The sequence below is a fragment of the Apodemus sylvaticus genome, chromosome 3, assembly GCF_947179515.1.
Source record: "Apodemus sylvaticus chromosome 3, mApoSyl1.1, whole genome shotgun sequence".
Taxonomy (NCBI): domain Eukaryota; kingdom Metazoa; phylum Chordata; class Mammalia; order Rodentia; family Muridae; genus Apodemus; species Apodemus sylvaticus.
The window spans coordinates 73,925,404-73,939,518 of NC_067474.1; the positions used below are offsets into that span (position 1 = coordinate 73,925,404).

General features: G+C 47.1%; 1 protein-coding gene across 2 annotated transcripts; it reads right to left on the reverse strand.

Annotated features, from left to right (window-relative positions):
- Window positions 1-447: 447 nt before the first annotated feature.
- Window positions 448-7,072, reverse strand: Rnf183 (ring finger protein 183). 2 transcript variants are annotated; one of them, XM_052175507.1, is made up of 2 exons: window positions 6,844-7,072; window positions 448-1,494 (listed from the first exon to the last, which is right to left on the reverse strand). In XM_052175507.1, exon 2 carries the CDS (start codon window positions 1,450-1,452, stop codon window positions 880-882), a length of 573 nt encoding a protein of 190 aa, XP_052031467.1. In that variant the 5' UTR covers window positions 1,453-1,494; window positions 6,844-7,072; the 3' UTR covers window positions 448-879. The 2 variants fall into 2 exon arrangements, with proteins under 2 accessions (XP_052031467.1, XP_052031466.1); XM_052175506.1 differs by lacking the exon at window positions 6,844-7,072 and adding an exon at window positions 2,512-2,806.
- Between the last annotated feature and the right edge of the window lie 7,043 nt (window positions 7,073-14,115).

Genomic DNA, 14,115 nt, shown 5'->3' on the forward strand with positions numbered 1-14,115 from the left:
AGACACTTTGAGATTGCTTCAAAGTTGGAAGCTGGGATATATTCAAATCAAAGAAGCAGCACTTATGTGGCACAGGGTCAAGCAGCAGCTGGCTGGGCTAAATTTTAGGTTCTGTCCTATGAAAAGAAAACCAAGGTCTCTTCCTTGGCAGGATTCCACACTGCCCAAGCCTGAGAGGCAGCTTAAGTGTTGCCTCTGCCTCTGCCTCTGCCTTACCTTTTTTAGGCCAGAGCTATGGAGCTGAGCAAGGCCCCTCTGTCCTGCAAGCACTGACCAGGAGAAGTAGAGACTTTTCCCTCAACCCCACATTCATCCTGTACACCCTCCCGTCCCGAGGCTCACCGCCCACCTCTGGATCGTTCTGTCTTTTCTTCCCCCTCAGTGTGCCCAGTAAAGGTTGTGGAAGGGAAAAAATTCAATGACTTAAAGAATGTAAGCTAGCTTTACTGGAAACGATGGCAAGAATCAGAAAAAGCTGAAAGGGGAGACAAGCACACGGGCAGGCAGACAGAACTGAAACGCTTTCCAGAATTACCAGCAACATAGGAACAGCTCAACACTGCTCCAGTGGAAGATGCTACGAGCTCTCAGCTAGTCGGATGTCTGGGTGGTGCTGTCCAGCCCTTTGGCACAACTCACTATGTAGCCATCAAACTGCCTCTCTCTCCTCCATGACCCCATAGTTTGTGATTAGGCCCCTGGCTCTTTGGCTCTTCCCCTCCTGTCGGGCCGTCTCTGTTCTCCTAAGCAGACCTAGCCAATCCCTGAGCTGTAAAATGAGCAATACTACAAGAAAAGTAATACCAAAGGCTGCTTTGTAGTTCCTGGTCCAGCAACTGCAGAGAAAGGTTCTCCTCCTTGTCCTGGAACACACAGCACTCACCCCATGCCCCAAAAGAACTGCTTAGTCCAAAAGATGGAGAAGATGAGCAGCAGGGTGACACTGAGGATGACAGCCATCAGATAGGCAAAGATCCGGAAGTGAGGGTTGCGGACACACTCTCTGAGAGAGTAGTGGCTGGGGATGGGCACTGGCCTGGTGTCAGGGGCTGTGTCCTGGGGGAGCCCAGTCTGGCTCCCAGGCTCAGGGCCAAGGTCCAGGGTGTAGACCCGAGGCTGACGCAGGAAGTAGCGGTTCTTGGGCTGGTCCTTGAGACAGAGCTGGTGGCCCTCGAGGATGACATGGTGGGGCTCCAAGCGGAGCAGGGTCAGCATGGCAGTGTCTGTAGGCAAGTCAGTGACTGGTTGCCCTGAAGCCAGCACGGTGGGCTGACGACAGAGTGGGCAGAGCAGGCGGCGCCTGGCTGGGGTCACCAGGCTGAGGTGGGCCAGGCATTCCACGCAGAAGGAGTGACAGCAGTCTAGCACTTTGGGGGTGTGGAATGTGTTGTTGAAAGGGTTCCAGCAGACAGGGCACTCAGCTCTGAGCTCCTGGCCCTGTGGCTCGCTCATCCTCCAATCACATACAGGGAACAGGAACCTCTCGAGGATGCCCTGGTAGAGGGGAGAAAGAGAAAGTATAGCCATGGGGAGAAGGGGGCTGTCCCTAGACTTGGTCTGCAGCGCTGCTCTGAGAGGATAAAAGCCAGCTACCCACATTTCACAGGTGGAGGAATATATGTCTAAAAGCATTTTGTCCAAGATCACCCTGTCCTGGGGTTACAGACTCAAGTCTGACGCCACACAGCTGCCCCACTGCCCAGGGTGAAGGACTGAGCAACCTTTGCAGCAGCACCAGAATGAGCAGGCAGTGGAGGGCACAGCGCTGGGGCTTTGGAGACGATAAAAATGTAACCTATGCTCCCTGCATTTGCTCCAGGCTCCCTTGGCTTTGTGGAGCAAGAGAGAACGACACATTCAGTAAATTTTGCTAAAGAACAGGTAAATTTCCCTGCTCAATTCCCTGACTAGAGCAGAGATGAGCTCTGTCCCTCCTCTGGGGATAAATGACAGCCCCCTTTCTGCTCTTTCCTTGGGGACCAGAAACCAGCTCTTCACACCCAACTGACTAGTCCTGCCTGGTCCTGGTGAACAATTCTTGAGAAGACTCCCCTACTCAGCCCCCAAATCAGCTCTGTCTGTCTCTTCCCTGTTCTCTGCCTGCCCTGGCTCCTCCCACTTTCTCCCAGCACCCACCTGGGTTTCTGTGAATTGTAGGAGGGGAATCAGAAAGGCCTCTCTGAAGGGTCTGAGTTTCCCGTCTCTCCCTCTCCTGAATCCGCCTAGCTTTGAGAAACTACCGCCTTGCCACCAACCCCAGGGCCGTTTCCATGACAGCATGCTCACAGCACCTGGAGCTGCCAGGTAGCCCTGGCTGCAGCCTCAGTCAAGGCTAGGGTTGCGTCTGGGAGACCCAAATGAGACACACAGAGAAGCATTCACGAACACTCACACACACACTCACACACACACTCTCACACACACACACACACACACACACATACACACACAAGGTGTGGCTAGCAATTGAATGTAGAGCAGATACAGGTTTAAAGGTGGCTGCTTTCATACCTGAAATCAGCAGATTGGAAAGGAAAGGGTGACAGCTCCCTCTTTCTAGATCACCATGAGGACAAGTCTTCTGGGTTTGCTCTCTCTTGGGCCCTCATTTCTTTTCTAAAAGGCTGGCATCTCCTTGCACACAGGAGCCGCCTGTCATATGCTCCACTTGCTGCAGATGAGATCTGACTGTGAGACACACACACACCCAGCCTCTTCATCACCTCCTCTTTTAACTTGGTAGCTGCAGCCAAAATAGGCACCCCTTTAGGACGGGGACAGCCAACAGTCCCAGAGAGGCCGTTCGTTCTGCCAGCCTTGACGGGAAGCATTCAGGCCCTGCTTCCTCATTTCAAGCAGAAACGCTTGGACGTTTATCTTTTGCTCATATCGGTCATTTAAAGTATTTGAGTTGCTGTCAGCAGGGGGTGGGGGTAGGGGTGGGGTGTTCTTAAGAAAACTACCTCGCCATCGAAAGAGCTGTTGACCTACCCAGTCACTGAGTGCTCACCACAGGCCAGGGGCTGTACCAGGGACTGAAAGATCAAGGGGAATAAAACTGAGCTCCTCTTTTCTCTCATGACATTGATAGGCTGTCGAGGCAAAAACAATATCTCGTGAGTAATGAGAAACAAAGAAATAACATAGACCTCGATATAATATATATCGTATATGTATATCTTTCATTATAATATATATCATATAGTACATGCCTTTGGATTAGTAAAAGCATGTGCCATCACACCCACTGAAATACATGATTTTAAGGAATGCTATAAAGAACGAAAAATAAAATGGGCTGGGAATGGGAGCTTTCTCCAAAGAGGTGATGTGATTGCTAACTCAGGGTTGAAAAGAACCATCGAGACAGGGCAGAGGAAGAGCGTGCCAGGCTGGGGAACAGGGCATCTGACAAGCGGTCTTAAGCTACAGCTCAGGCTGCCTTGAGCTTGCTGTTTGTCCAGACTGGGCTTGTGGAAATGGAGGTCAGTTACAGATGGCTACAACAGTTAGTTCAAGTGTATAATGGTGATGTCTGATGTACGTCAGGTGAGAGGTAGCAGAAAGAATAAGGCACACAATGAATGTTTGAAAAAATGTTCAGCATCCTTAGCCTCAGGAAAATGTAAACTAACACTATTGAGATTATGCCTTGCGCAGTCTGAATGGCTATCAATAAAGTCCATTCAGGTGCTCCGTGAGAAACTTGCCACCAAGCCTGATGACCTGAGTTCCAGTCCCTGGACCCACATAATAGAAGGAAAGAACCAGCTTCCATAAGTTGTTGGATTCCCTGAGTCTGGAATTACAAGCAGGTGTGAGCCACCTTGTGGGTACTGGTTATCAAACCTGGGTCCTCTGGGACAAGCAACCAATGCTCTTACAGGCCGAGCCATCTCTCCAGCACTGATGCTTAAAGTCTTTAAGAGGGCTAAAACATCCCAAAGTCCACGGTGTCCTTTCATACAACTCTAGGCTAATCTAAAAATCTATAATCCATAATGAATATATGGAGGATTTGGGGGTAACTTGAGAGGGCAACTGGAGGAGAAGAAAATATCACGTGGTTCTCATATGTGGAATGGAGACACAGATACACAAATGGACATAGGAAGGGGACCAACAAAAGAGATGAGGGGAAGGAGGGAAGGACAGTGAGGTGATGAATCAGCAAAGTGCAACAATGAGTCAGCAAAATACAATCATCTGTGAGGTTGACAGGATAAAGCATGTCATCATAAACTAACTGTAAAATTTTAATTTAAAGGGAAAGGAAGGAAGGAAGGAAGGAAGGAAGGAAGGAAGGAAGGAAGAAAGAGAGAGAGAGAGAGAGAAAGAGAAAGAAAGAAAGAACAAAGAGAAAGAAAGAAATAGTGGTAGTGGCATAAAAACCACCTTCAGAGACAGACATGCCTCTCCAGTTCTCTAGAAGGTGGTTTGTATTATTACAGAAGATGAATGTAAGAAAGAGACATTCTACGGGGCGGTGGTGGCGCACGCCTATAATCCCAACACTCTGGGAGGCAGAGGCAGGTGGATTTCTGAGTTTGAGGCCAGCCTGGTCTACAGAGTGAGTTCCAGGACAGCCAGGGAGGGCTACACAGAGAAACCCTGTCTCAAAAAAAAAAAAAAAAAAAAAAAAAAAAACCAAAACAAAACAAAAGAAGGGAATGTGTCTGGGATATAATGTTATTAGGTATTAAAGATTCATTGACAAGACAATCACAACATAATCTACTTTGAAAAACATGTTGCTCTATTGAAAAATAAACAACCAGATGTTTTCTGTTGTTCGTTTCTTTGCCTGCTTGCCTGCTTGCCTGCTTGCCTGCTTGCCTGCTTGCCTGCTTGCCTGCTTGCCTGCTTGCCTGCTTGCCTGCTTGCCTGCTTGCTTGAGGTAGGGTCTCACTATGTAGCCCTGACTACTCCAAATCTATTGTAGACCAGGCTGGCCTCAAACTCAGATCTGCCATCCTCTTGCTTCCCTAATTCTAGGCTTAATAGTGTGTGCTAGCACTCCTAGAAACAACTAAATGTCGATAGTGGTTATCAAGGTGGGCAAAATCATCCATCTAGATTATTGCTAGAGCTTTTGTCTTTAATTCCATTACTTGAAAATGTTAACTTTGGGACTGGAGAGATGGCTCAGCAGTTAAGAGCACTGGCTGCCCTTCCAGAGGACCTGAATACAATTCCCAGCAACCACATCGCAGCTCACTTCTGTCTGTAACTCCAGCTCCACGGAGTTCAACATTCTCACACTGATATGCATGCAGACAAAACACCAATGCAAATAAAAATAATTAAAAAGAAAAGAAAAGAAAGGAAAAGAAAAGAAAATGTTGGAACTGGAGAGATGGTTCAGTGGTTAAGAGCACTGACTGTTCTTCCAGAGGTCCTAAGTTCAATTCCCAGCAACCACATGGTGGCCCACAACCCTCTGCAGGAAGCTGGGGCCCATAAATCACCAGTGTCTCCTAGAGACACTGAACTCTGTGCTGTGGGGTGCCTGAGAGAAGCTCCTCAGATAAGGACCCAAGCAACGGTCGATACACACACACACACACACACACACACACACAAATTTTATTGAACATCCATTTAGAGCTATGTCCATGGAACATCAGAGAATGTAGGTCTGATCCAGGGTGATGGAAGGAGATCTTTAAGGATAGCGAGACAAGTATGCCAGGAATAAAGGTAACATTTTTAACATTTTATATGTGTGTGTGTGTGTGTGTGTGTGTCTGTGTGTGTGTGTGTGTATGTATTAGATATAATATATTATATATTATATATATGTACATATATATTATATATAAGTACATAATACATATGTATATATATATGTTACCTTTAACATTTTTACATGGACACAGCTCTAAATGGATGTTCAATAAAATATGTGTGTGTGTGTGTGTGTGTGTGTGTGTGTGTGTTGACTGTTGCTTGGGTCCTTATCTGAGGAGCTTCTCTCAGGCACCCACAGCACAGAGTTCAGTGTCTCTAGGAGACACCAGTGATTTATGGGCCCCAGCTTCCTGCAGAACAGCTCAGCAAATTCTAAATAGCACCCTGCAGTCATCATTAACAGTAACTTGTCTTGTCTGTAGCATCTTCCAGCCTCTATGTTCTCCATGTCCTGACAGCCAGGGCTGGCATTCTTTTTTTTTTTTTTTTTTTTTTTTTTGAGACAGGGTTTCTCTGTGTAGCCCTGGCTGTCCTGGAACTCACTCTGTAGACCAGGCTGGCCTGGAACTCAGAAATCCGCCTGCCTCTGCCTCCCGAGTGCTGGGATCACAGGCGTGCGCCACCACCGCCCGGCGAGCACTGGATTCTGATGGCACGCGGTGCTCTCCCAAGGGGCTGGTTCTTGCTAGACGCTGTGTAGTGACACATTCAGAGAACCTCATTGCCTTTACAAACTGTTCCCATTTTCATGAGACCATTTGACTGGCTAAACCCAGAAACAAGGATAGACTAGGGAACAGTAAGTCTCACCAATTTGAAACAAGACTCTCGCTGATCTGAAGCAATGGCTTTGCCTGTCCCAAGTCCACTTTCCTCTGTTGAGGAAGCCCATGACCCCTTCTTACCGTTTCTGTGAGGAAGGGATCAATCACTCTCACTCAGGGTACCACACAGGGTGCTCAGTACAGAAGTAAGCAAGATGCTGTAAATGCCCACATGGTAGGTGGGAAAACCCGGGCTCAGAGTGTAAAGTGACTTGGCCACCAGCTTCAGAGCCCCAGCGGCCGAGCTTGAAGACTGACCCAGGAGCCTGCCTTCTAGGTCAGAGTTCACACCACAAAGGTCCACCTGCTCCACTCTCCCGCTCCTTACCAGCTTCGGCCAGCCTCTTCCTCCCTCAGCCCGGCCTCACGGGTGCTTTGGCTTGCGAGCTGGCATCCAGGTGGCTGGGGCCAGCCTCGATTGCGGGTCTCCCAGCTCCTGATCCACTCTCTGGCTGGCTTTCCTCTTCCCTCCTCCGATGACTTTGGACCTCTGCATGTACAAGAGACCTGGACATTTGTTTTTGTGAGTCACCCTTGCTTTCTCTGAGCTGGCAGGAGGAAGTTCACTCATCCTTGTAAGCTTCTGTTCTAGAAAGGGAGGGGCTCTAGCCTTTTCCCCTGAGCTGACCTCACCTGTCTGGACTCACACTTAGTCTGGCTTTGATAGGAAGGTAGGGGATCCTGAAGCCAGATACACTGCCATTGGCCACTCTGAGCCCTAACAATGAAGGTACCCCACCCCAAAGCAGATAACCCAGCAGGAGAGAGAGAGAGAGAGAGTCTGGTAAGTATGAGCAGGAAGCGCCTGAATTCCTCAAAAAGCCAGACATCGACCCATTTGGAATCCAAAGTCACCAGCTTCTGAATAAATACAGGCAGTGAGGACAGGACTTCACTTGTCCAAGCCTTGGGTTCCTCACCTGTAGCTGGGAGGAGTCCACCTTCCTAGTGGAGTGCGACTAGGGAGGCAGTTCAGTGGTCAGAGTACTTGCTATGCAAGCACAAGAACCTGAATTCAAATCCCAAGCATTCAGCCCGGCGGTGGTGGTGCACGCCTGTGATCCCAGCACTCTGGGAGGCAGAGGTAGGCGGATTTCTGAGTTCAAGGCCAGCCCTGGTCTGCAGAGTGAGTTCCAGGACAGCCAGGGCTACACAGAGAAACCCTGTCTTTAAAAAAAACCAAATCTAAAAAAACAACAAAAACAAAAAAAAAAAAAAAAAAAAAAAAACCCAAAAACAAAAAACAAATCCCAAACATTCATGGAAAAAGCTGGGCATGCATGCCTGCAGCTCCAGTGCTGGACGGGGTGAAGGGTGGAGACTGCCAGGTCCAAGGAGCCTGCCAGACAGCCTAGCTCAAACAGCAAGCTTCCAGCCTCACAAAAGACTCTGCAGCAAAGAAATACAGCAGAAACATCTGACAGTCTCCTCTGGCTGCTACCGGCAAAACACACACACACACACACACACACACACACACACACACACCTACTCAGGTTACAGATTAAATGAGATACTATCTAGAAATGTTACTATTCAGTAAACCACACACAGAAACATAGTAGGTGTGAGTTAGAACTATATTATTATCACTATCGTGTGACCACGATAAATAGTGAAAAATGTAAATGGATCACACACAGAGAAGTTCAAGTGAAGACCAGAAGCGTCTCTGTAATCTGTCCTGTGGCCTAATCATCTTCCAAAATATATCTCACATCATCATTTTTGCTCATATTTAAAATTTTTAAGTTAAGTTTATTTTTAACTGGTGTTATTCTTTGAAGTTATAATCCCCTTATTCTTTTAATATCCTTTCAATGGCTCTTGAATATATAGACATAAATGTATATATACATACATACATAGATACATATATGTGTGTATATAGCTATATATAGTTGAGGATAAACCGAAGATTCTAGACCCCATCCCGTTTGAACAGGGACATTATTAACGTGCTTTAGTATAGGAAAAGCTTGATTGTGTAGTAAAAACTCTTTTCCCAGCAATTTTGTTGTACTCAAAATTAAAATATTGTGCCATGCATCTTTAATGTATCTTCCCGAAGATGCCTTGTATGTGCAAGAGCAACATAGCGGCGTTCCTCCTTTCTTCTCATCCTTTTATCCAGATGTGCGAATTCTACAGGCTGTTCTGAATCTCGCTGCAAATGCCCTCACTCACTGAGCCTCGGCAGACCGATTGTCTTCATTTTCATAATGGCTGGATTGTTTCAGTGAATGACTGGGCCCTCGATTACCTAACCAATCCATCAACAGTCTAATCCTTTAAGTTTCATTGTTATTTTATATTTGAGACAGAATGTCCTGGCCACCCAGGCTGGTCCCAAACTCACTATGTTGCCAAGGTTGGCCCCCACCTGGTGACTCTCTCAACTCCACTTCCTAAGTGCTGTACCTCAGGCATGGGCCACCATGGCTGGCAGAAACCTCTAATTTTAAATATGTAAATACTGGCTGGAAAAAATAAACACAACGGGAATTATAGATTTCAGGTTAGCCTAGAGTTGTATGAAAGGACACCGTGGACTTTGGGATGTTTTAGCCCTCTTAAAGACTTTAAGCATCAGTGCTGGAGAGATGGCTCGGCCTGTAAGAGCATTGGTTGCTTGTCCCAGAGGACCCAGGTTTGATAACCAGTACCCACAAGGTGGCTCACACCTGCTTGTAACTCCAAGTCTTCTTCTGGCCTTTGAAAACATGCACACGGGGCACAGAAATACACGCAAGCGAAACACCCATACATATAAAAATAAGTAAGTTTTTCAAGACTTTAAGTTAAAGCAGGTAGTGCAGGTAAGAAACCAGTCAGGACATTTCAAGAAGTGAAGTAACAATAAAATATGCCCTGGCCCTTCTCTGGGCCACCTCTCTGTGGGTCACCCTTCCCTGGGCACCCTTCCCTGGGCACCCTTCTCTGGGCCACCCTTCTCTGGGTCACTCGTCATCCTGAGGGTAAGCCCATCCTCTCCCTGTCTGTGGGTGGCCAGGCTAAGAAGTCCTTTGTCAACAGTGGAATTTTTTTTTTATGTGAGACATACTCAGAAGAGAGGGTGGGGCATCTCAGGAATCTGAGAGTTAAATTAATTTGGTTCATGCTTGGGGGGAGCAGGCCAGCCAGCTGGAAAAGTACCTGGCCTAAGCAGTACCTTGGAACCTGTGAACCAAGAGTCATAAGACTGGGTGGCACAGAGCCAAGCTGCGGGGCAGGGGTGGGGCTGAGGAGGGACAGGCTTTCTGGGAAGGGATGGGAGGGAGGAAACAGGCAACACCACCACATCAATGTTGTTACTGGAGATGAGTTGTTCTGCATCATTTACATAAAAAGAATCAAGGCCAAATCTTCAAGGATCTCTACCGACCAGAGCCAGCAGGGTCACAGTTACTCTAAGGTGAGCAGAAGTCTGTAAGTGACCCTAATAAACTCACTGGTTTACCAAGGCAGACTCGGCTGCAACCGTTTCTCTCTAGTCAGTCATCCGTGTCTTATCTGGGGTGTCTTATTCATGTCCGCAAGCAACTTGGGAAGGAAAGGGATTATTTGGCTTACACTTTCATAAGACTGTTCATCAGTGAAGGAAGTCAGGACAGGAACTCAGGCAGGGCAGGAACCTGGAGGCAGGAGCTGATGCAGAGGCCATGAGAGAGGGGGTGGAAGGGGGGAGGGGGAGGGGTGCTGTTTACTGGCTTGCTCTTCATGGCTTACTTAGCCTGCTTTCTTATAGAACGTGGAGGGCAGCATCCACAATGACCTGGGCCTTCCTCATCAATCCATCACTTATTGAGAAACACCCTCCAGGCTTGCCTGCAGCCTGACCACCTGGAGGTATCTTCTCGAGTGAGGCTCCTTCCCCTTCAGTAAGTCCAGCTTGTGTCACGTTGACATAAAACTAGCGAACACACTGGGGTGAATAGACATTTGTTCATGTCTCCCCAGGAAAGGTCATACGATGAAGGAATGGCAGGAGGAAAGGCTGAACGCCAGCAAACAAATGTTCTGACTAAACACCCTCTAAACAAAGAACACGAGTGCCCGCAAACAAAGGGGAAAGCACACAGGGCTGCTCAGAATAAACCAGCGGACCACTGAATGAAACAGCGTGGAAGGTTGGCTTGAGCAGCCCATGATGGTGCTTGACCCTGATTTTAATGAGTGCTGCAGAGAAAGCAGATTATCCTTAGCATTAAAATCTGTTGCTGCAAAGCACAGCACCCACCTAGAAAGAGGTAGTTTACTGTGAGCCAATAAGACTTATCATAATCCAGGAATGCAGAACCGAGCTGTCCTGAGGGTATGTGCTGCCATTGAAGTGATTACATAAACTTTTTAAAAATATGTACACACACACACAAACATACAAACACACATACACAAACAAACACATAAACACACACAAACACACAAATAAACACACACAAAAAACACACACAAAAAACACACAAACACACACACACACACACACACACACACAGGTGCCCATGAAAGCCAGAAGAGGTCTTTGGATCCCCTGAAACTAGAGTTAGAGTTACAGGTCATTACAAGTCACCATATGGATGCTAAGAACTGAACCCAGGTCCTCTCCCAAGAGCAGAAAGTGCTCTTAACCTCTCTCTCTCTCTCTCTCCTCTTTCTCTCTCCTCTTTCTCTCTCTCTCTCTCTCTCTCTCTCTCTCTCTCTCTCTCTCTCTCTCTCTCTCTCACACACACACACACACACACACACAAGCTTTTATTAGTTACAGAACAGAGAAAAGCCATAAACCATCACATTTACTAAATTACTAAATGCATCGGTGCGGCTGTGGATAGGTGGGCTAGAAGAGAGCAGGTTTCAGATGTTATTTATGACATTTTTAGATTTTTGAATCAGTAGAAATGGCCTCCTAAAAATACATTTTAAATGTTTACTGTTTGATCAGACACACAGATGGACAACAGATGACTAATAAGATACTTTTGACTCTGGGTCTGGGGATTTATCAGGAAGTTATGATTGGTCAGTCACCCTTGTAGACACTTGACTCTAAGCCTGGCTTTTCCCTGTTCCTGTAAAGACTTCCTGTCAGGGTCAAGTTCTGGCCACTGCCAGCAGTGCTCTGGAACTTATAAAGGTAAACCTGCCTTACAGGCTCTCTGGTTCCCCTCTACCAAAGGAGCCAGTTCCTTATCACTGGTAGAAGGGACAGCCGGGCAGTGGTGGTGCACACCTGTAATCCCAGCACTCTGGGAGGCAGAGGCAGGCGGATTTCTGAGTTCAAGGCTGGTCTACAGAGTGAGTTGCAGGATAGCCAGGGCTACACAGAGAAACCCTGTTTCAAAAAAAAACCAACCCCCCCCCAAAAAAAAGAAGGAACAAATGGCTGTGGTTTCTATTAGAATCCCAAAGTGCACGCTGGCCTCCAGGCTCACAGGAACCACAGAACCTAGCTCAGGCTAGCACAGAACCTAGCTCAGGCTAGCACAGAACCTAGCTTTGCCAGCTCAGGAGCATCTGTCCTGCCGCCCTGCTACTCGGCGGAGTTCCTCTCTTTTGGGTCCTCTCTCTTGGTTCTCTTCTTTCTCTTCTTTTGTCCTCGCCGTCCCTGCTCTCCTGTCCCAGTCCAGTCTGTTAGCCATGTTCAGTCTATTATTTTTCTCTCTGTACTTTGGACTCTTCCGGATGCCTCTAGCTGTACTCTCTCATATCTACAATAAAAAAACCCTGCCTGGCCATACCAATTAATATAACATAGCCAGCCATGCTGCCACTCAGTCCGTGCACCACCCCCATAGTGGACAATATCCTACAGTTTATTATAAACACTGACACCAGAAGAATAAACAACACAACAGTATATTAAGTTTTGGCATGAAATTTAATGAAAATAATCGATTTATTTTTCAGAGCAGAGGATACAGGAATTAAAGGTAAGGAAGGGTTGGGGCTTCCGTTGTTGCTATTTTATTTTACTTGTAGACTGTGTGACTTGAACAAACGTTGGAAACTGATGCAGTTCTGTCTTCAAGCCCTTGCTGACCACAGGCTGATAGTCCAGTTACCGTGGGTGGTGACTGTCAGAGCTGAGGGTGAAGCAGGCCTTGGATTTCCCTCTCTTCCCCGAGGACAGTGCAGCTGAGCTCTTGGGCACATGCTGTGCCCTCTGTGTCCATGCCGTGTGGGCAGAGCACGGCATTCAGCCGAGCCTTGAGGAGTGCAATGTCTCTGAACATGCTGGCCGCTCTGCTGGGTGCTCAGGACCTGGTGGGTGGTGGCCTGTCAGCCTTTGGGAACAGGAGGGTATCTGTCTTGTGCTATTGTCTTGTGTTTTGAATGTGGAGAACTTATTTTGATTTCACAGGCTGATAAGTGGGACTTTGGACTTTGCATTTGGTGCAGGAACAAATTAAGACTTTTGGGATGGCCTTTGGAATGAGGTTTGGGAATGCAGTGTTTTTATTTTACCTTGTGAGGAGGTAGGTGTGGAATGCTGTGCTTTGGGTAAGGTTTGTCCCCTCCAAAGACAATCTTTGCCGATTGCTTGTGACAGTGCTGAGAGGTGGTGTCACCATTAAGTGGGGATTGGATCATTAGGAAGAGTACGGTTTGCTCTGTGTTGCAGATTCATCCTAAAGACTGTGGGCTGTCACAGAGTCCCTGCTGCGCATCCTCTCTCCACTCTGCACTGAAGCAGCAGAAAGTCCTTACTAGCAGCCTGCATCACTATCTGGAGATTCTTAAGCTATAAGTCGCACAGTCTCAGGCATGCCATTACAGAAAACAGCAGGAAAAGTGTTTCCGATGCCGGAAGTCATGACGTCAGCCATTCCTACGTCTCTGGGTGTGCAGGCTCAAGGCCTCTCTCCAGGGCCTTCTGGATGTCACCTCTCTATTGCCACACACCCTCTCTCACTTGGTCCTCTCTCTGTCACTGAAGCTTAACTTTTACTGTAATATTCATCCAGTACTGAACAATGATGAAGCAGGTGAATATGTGTCGACATGTGGTAAGCATTCTCTCCAGGGCTGGGGAATTTCATAACTTGGCCCTGAGGACAAACAACCCTATCACCATCTTCTCCATTCTGGAGATGAGAACATTAATGCACAGATTAAGCCACCCCTCAAATTTCAAAACCACACTGTTTCTTGGAAGAAGGAAATAAGGTTACCTTGAATCCTATATGCAAAGCTATTCATTGACACATCTGGGTAGCCCTCTGTCTCTCTCCCTCCTTTTTTTTTTTTAATTTTAAATATAGAAATATATTTCGTAGACTGCTGCCTCTATCACCTCTATGTACCATTTGGTAGCTGTTTTTTTCACTTTGCCATTTTCTATATCATAAAGTCATGTAGGCTGGAAAGCCTTTACTTAAAAATAAATAAATAAATAAAAAGGCCTTAAAGAGGTGGGAGAGATAGCTCAACAGTCAAGAACGCTAGGCGCTCTCCAGGAGACTGCTGTTCAGTTCCCAGCACACAGTGGCTCACAACTATCGGTAATGCCAGTTTCAGGGGTTCTGACGCCACCTTCTGGCCTTTGTGAGCACTGCATGAAAGCAGTACACTTAACATACCTGCAAACAAACCATTTATA

Coding starts and splice junctions, on each gene's coding strand:
- Rnf183 (XM_052175507.1), bottom strand. CDS start 1,452: ATGAGCGAGCCACAGGGCCAGGAGCTCAGAGCTGAGTGCCCTGTCTGC.